The sequence below is a fragment of the Macaca mulatta genome, chromosome 7 (genome assembly GCF_049350105.2).
Source record: "Macaca mulatta isolate MMU2019108-1 chromosome 7, T2T-MMU8v2.0, whole genome shotgun sequence".
NCBI classification, from domain to species: Eukaryota; Metazoa; Chordata; class Mammalia; order Primates; family Cercopithecidae; genus Macaca; species Macaca mulatta.
Window position 1 is genome coordinate 92833866 of NC_133412.1, and position 6093 is coordinate 92839958.

The following is a 6093-nucleotide window of genomic DNA, read 5'->3' on the forward strand; positions in this document are numbered from 1 at the left end:
CATGGCAGAAGTGTGGGTCCCAGGAGGTTCTTATTCACACTTTCCCCATGGTAGGGAGCCTCCCCTGGCTCTATGCCAATCCTGGGTGGCCTGCTTTCCTGCCTGGCCCCTTTCTGCTGTCGGTGGATTGCAGTTGCTTCCTTGATGAATCCTAACATGGCCTCATGGAGGAGCCACTTGAAGAGCTAGTGTTTACTCACCACCTTGTCTCCCTCTCCATGAGTGGCACATGATAGCTCCTTCTGGCACCTCTCCCTATTCTGTACTTTTTGATTGATAATACATGAGCAACATTCTAATGGCAATCAAAATCAGTGGTTTTTATTTCTGTGGTTGATTTTTAACGGTAAGCTTACTTTCATGTTTATAAGCCTTTTCGTTTTTTCCTTTGTTCATTGCCCACATTTCCTTCTATGTACCTATTTCATATTCATTTAAGCAAATTATGTATTAGATCAATTTTTATCATTTATATCAATTTTTAATAATTTTTATTTTAATTTGTATGCATGGATGCTCTCTTATACAATCTTGGAGTAGGGAGAAAATATTCAATTTACATGCAAACCCTATAATCGTGCAGAAAATAATCTTCACATCTATATGTAATAGAAATATTTTCAGCATTTTTCTGCCTTTTGCCCATATAAACTTTTTCATTTTTACATATCAAAATATGTAGAAGATATCAAGATTTAATGTATCTTTTTATTTTCATTTTCTTTGTCAAACTGCAATGGCCTTTCTCACATCCAAGATTGCAAACTTTTTATCCTATATTTTACCACCATTTTTGTTTGTTTTCTGAAGAAGCTGTCAACATATAGACAGGTTTGTCGAAAACTTTTGCCACTAGCATTACAGATTCTATCAAATATACGAAATTTAATTTAGAAAAAATAATTAGAGAGAGAGAGACAATACCATGAGAGGTGCTCTCTACAATTCTCTTCATGCCAGACCATGGCTGATTGATGTGTTCCTTGAGCCAAGAGCTGGGAAAGTGGCTTCTTGTCCTCTTGGTCTCCTGGTTATTGCAGGGATAGATCACTTAGCAGGTTAGTTCTACGGTGTTTTTCTGGCAACAATTTCTATAATAGATGCCCAGCATAAATAATGGTCTTCTACACTTGAACAATTTTATAAGTACCTAATTTCTCACATTAGACCCCACTATTAATACAGGACTTATTAAGAAATTACTTTTAGGCAGCTAGAAAGGGTAAGAGTCCTCAGAAAGGCTTTTCCTTTTAATAAAAAAGCAGCCTCCAAACCATTTTTCTAACAGAAAGCGGCCTGAAAAGCCATGCTACAAGCATAGATATGTAAATTGCAGGCTTGTAGAAGTAAATGCAGGTGGCTAAGAGCCAGGTCCACTCAATATGACTGTTCCCGCTCGCTTTCCTTTGTTGCCACATGTGCCGGTGTCATGGCACCAGCCCAGTAAAGCCACATGTACAGGCATCATGGCGACAGCCAGGTAGAGGCCGCATTTGCAGAATAAAAGATTAGGGTGGGAGGGCCAGTCTTTTCATGGGTTGTGTGAATGACAGACACACCTGGTCAAATGAATCCCCTGGGCCCTATGCAAATCAGACACCACCTCTCTGAGCCTCCCAATATAACTGACCGCTTTCCCCACAAGTGGGGCTATTCCATTCAAAGCCCTTCTCCCTCTGTATGGGGGAGCTCTTCTCTTCTTTCTTGCCTATTAAACTTTCTGCTCCATAACCCACTCCGTGTGTGAGTCCGTGTCGTTAATCTGCACAGCACAAGACAAAGAACTGCAGGTATTTCCCCAGACAACGAAGCTGCTTTACTATGTTGGAAATACCTGGAGTGATTTATGTAATCTACAATATAATCTGTAGTACTAAGTATCTAATAATGTCTAATAATCATTGTGAAGCTCTAAAGAAAAAATAAGTGAAATAATTTCATGACATTTTACCATGAAACAAATTGGCTTCCTTTCTTCTCTCTCTACCAAATTTGGGGGGCAAATATATATTTATTTATATATTGATTAAATATATATATAATATATATTTATAAATATATAAAAATATATTACATATTTTATATATGTATATGTAAATATCGGGAGAACCCACTCCCGATGGTTACGTGGGTTCTCTTCTATTTCCTAAGTGTCTTAGCTGGTTTGAGAAATTAAGGGAAAGAGCACAAGAGAGAGAAATTTAAAGCTGGGTGTCTGGGGGAGACATCACATGTCGGCAGGATCTGTGATGTTCCCTGAGTAAAACCAGCAAGTTTTTATTAGCAATTTTCAAAAGGGGAGGGAGTGCATGAATAGGGTGTGGGTCACAGAGATAACATGCTTCACAAGGTAATAAAATATCACAGAGCAAATGGAGGCAGGTCGAGATCACAGGACCACCGGATGAGGTGAAATTAAAATTGTTAATGAAGTTTCGGGCACACATTGTCATTGATAACATCTTATCAGGAAACACAGTTTGAGAGCAGACAACCTGTCTGACCAAAATTTATTAGGCAGGAATTTTCCTCCCTCTAATAAGGCTGGGAGCACTACAGGAGACGGGGGCTTATTTCATCCCATCAGCTTCGACCATATAAGACGGCACGCCTTAAAGGGGCTGTGTATAAGCCTACCTTCAGGGCGCATTCTCTTTCTCAGGGATGTTCCTTGCTGAGAAAAAGAATTCAGTGATATTTCTCCTATTTGCTTTTGAAAGAGGAGAAATACAGCTCTGTTCCGAGCGGCTCACCGGCAGCCAGTTCAAAGTTATGGCTCTCGTTCCCTGAACATCGCTATTATCCTGTTCTTTTTTTAGATGCCCAGATTTCATATTGTTCAAACACACATCCTCTACAAATAATTTGTGCAGTTGACACAATCATCACAGGGTCCTGAGGTGACATTCATCCTCCTCAGTTTATGAAGAAGATGATGGGATTAAGAGATTAAAGTAAAGACGGGCATAGGAAATTATACGAGTATTAATTTGGGGAACTAATAGATCCATGAAATCTTCACAATTTATGTTCAGAGATTGCAGTAAATACAGGCATAAGAAATTATAAAAGTATTAATCTGGGGAACTAATAAATGTCCACGAAATCTTCACAATTTATGTTCTGCCACGGCTTCAGCCGGTCCCTCCGTTCAGGGTCCCTGACTTCCCACACATGTAAATATAGATATTTATAAAATATATATAAACATTAAAATTATATAATTTTTAATTATATTATATATATATAAGACTACATATATAGTCTTTTGCACAACATACTTGCAACATACATTTGGTTTTTGATATTTTACAGCTTATTAATCTCGGCCTAAAATCTTGCTGATGTTGCTCTAACCAATAGAGGAAAGCATTGTAGATGAGCTGCTCCTTTGCTTAAAACATTAAAATGGATTCTTACCACAATTAAAATACGAAAAATTTCTTACCTCAGACTAAAAGACCCTTGCAGTCACATAAAACTTAACCCCTAAATTTCTCACACTTACTCATTATACTTCAACAACTCTGGGGTTTCCTTTATATTCTTTAAACATAATAAGTTTATTCTCTCATTATGCATAACTCTCCCCCATTGCCTACAATAGTACCTGGCAAATGGGAGGTACTCAGTGAAAAACAGGACTTGTTAAATGAGTGATATGAATTCCAGCCAGAAGTCCTCCTTCTCAGTTTCTTATTATAAAGTCCACTTGACAGACTACATGCCGACTCAATAACCTCTTCATGGAAGTTTTCACTTCCTGGTTGCGAAGGGTATAAATCATAGGATTCATCAATGGAAAGATCACTGTGTGAAAGAAAGAAACCACCTTGTCAGCTGGTAAGGCCCTGAAGGGGCGAGTGTAGATGAAGATAGCAGGTCCAAACATAAGAAGTATAATAATGACATGAGTGATGCATGTGGACATGGCCTTGTTCTTCCCTTCAGCAGCTGTCCTACGAACATGGCAGAGGATGACTGCATAGGAAGCCAGAAGCCCCAGAAAGCACAGAAGTGTCATCAGGCCACTGTTGAAGACCATCAGAAGCTCTACCACAAACGTGTTGGTGCAGGCCAGCTTGATGACCTGTGGGACATCACAGAAGAAGTTGTCCAGCTGGTTTGGGCCACAAAAAGGCAAGCGGAGGATGAGGACCACCTGGATAATGGAGTGGACAAAACCCCCAAGCCACAGAGCCAACAACATTGCATAGCAGGCTCTAGGGTTCATGACAGTTAAATAGTGCAGAGGCTGGCAGATGGCGATGTAGCGGTCAAAGGCCATCACAACAAGGAGTAATCCCTCCCCTCCTCCAAGGAAGTGTAAGAAAAAGAGCTGAGTGATGCAGCCTCTGTAGGAGATTACCTTCTTCTCAGAGAGGAAGTCCACCAACATCCTGGGAGCCACAGTGAAGGAGTAGGATGCATCCAGGAAGGCCAAGTTGCCCAGAAAGAAATAGAGGGGGGCTGTGAGACCAGGATCTGACTTTATGGTGAAAATGATGAGGAAATTTCCAGGGAGAATGATAAGGTAGAAAATTAAGATCAGCACAAAGACCAAGAGCTGAACATCTTGAGACTGAGTCAGACCAAGGAGGATAAATTCTGTCACTACTGTATTGTTTGCTATCTTCATTTCTTCTGCCTATGGAATATCAAAGAGTTTATTTTCATGTGTTACATCTAGATTATAGTTCTTGAACTAAACACAAGGTATGCCACATTTATATTATTCTATCTGTCTTAACAACCCAAGAAATCACTTCTACTGTTTATGCTTCCTCGTGTCATGATGGCTAACACCCTGGTCCTGAAGCCACATTCTTCCTTCTGTTTCAGTCCTGAGCTTCTGTTTAAGTGTTCACTCATGTGCGACTTGGATGCTACTGCTCTGAATGTGTTCCTGATTTGTATGAGGCACAGGAAAATTTTTCTTACTGAGAAAAAATTTAACCCCAGTTATCGAGGTCTTCATGTTTTGCTTTGAATGGAAGATGAGCTGGGATTGACAGCAAAGAAGAATGACAGAGCTTTTCAAGGGGACAGAAATGTTTCATTTTTAATTATAATGGTTATATGTATCTATTTTTGTCAAAACTTATTGAGTATTGCACTATATAGCAATTAGTACAATTTATTTTATATAAATGATACCTTAGGAATGTTAATCTAAAAACTTTTATAAAAGCAACTGTACTTACCAGAAATAATTCCCTTTTCTCTATAGAACATCAACCGAACAAACTGGTCTAAATATAAAGACTCTTGGTCACTCTGGAGCAAACAAGATCTGAGACTTCTCTGTACAGTGGCCTCCAAATTGAGACTGTGCTCCCGTTTGGGGATGTGTGTGATAATTTATTGGTATGAAAGCAATAATAGGAGAATTTCTACACTTACATTATTATATCCTATGGTTTGAAGTTTTATTTTTGAACATTTTACAGTTTATATAGAATCATGGTATAATTGAATATGAAATGCATAAAGAAGATACGTATGTTTTTGGTGCATGCTGAAAAATGGTTTGTGGTTGAAATAAAAAAAAATAAAAGCTAAAGATCTTGAGCTAGAACAAAACACTACAATGTGATACGGAAAAATATTTCATATGCTTCTGTTACATGGCACATTTGTTTTAAAATAATGTGGAATATGAAGTGTAGAGTAGAGGGAAAGAGGTTCATTAACTAACTGAATGAGGAGACAGCATGTAAAAGGAGAGGGAAAGAAACAAAAACAATAAAGTTCCAAATTAAGAAATCAAAGAAAACATTTATAATGGCACATCTATTTGAAACATCAAAAGACATGCTTTCTAAAATGTATCTAACCCTGATACATTAGTTAATAGCAGAGGTTTTCGGTTATGGTCAAAATTGGGAATTATGAAAGAAGTACCTAGGCCAGGCACTGTGGCTCACACCTGCAATCCCACCCTTTTGGGAGGCCAAGCTACGTGGATCACTTGAGGTCAAGAGTTCGAGACCAGCCTGCGAAATCCTGTCTCTACTAAAAATATAAAAATTAGCTGGACGTGGTGACAGGAGCCTGTAGTCAAATCTACTTCAGAGGCTGAAGTATGAGAGT

The 6093-nt window shown here is 38.7% G+C and overlaps 1 protein-coding gene across 1 annotated transcript; it reads right to left on the bottom strand.

Annotated features, from left to right (window-relative positions):
* Window positions 1-3296: 3296 nt before the first annotated feature.
* On the bottom strand, window positions 3297-4726 carry OR4N4 (olfactory receptor, family 4, subfamily N, member 4). The gene is given in 1 exon segment (NM_001193801.2): window positions 3297-4726. A coding segment is annotated over 1 exon segment (951 nt). The 5' UTR covers window positions 4640-4726; the 3' UTR covers window positions 3297-3688.
* Between the last annotated feature and the right edge of the window lie 1367 nt (window positions 4727-6093).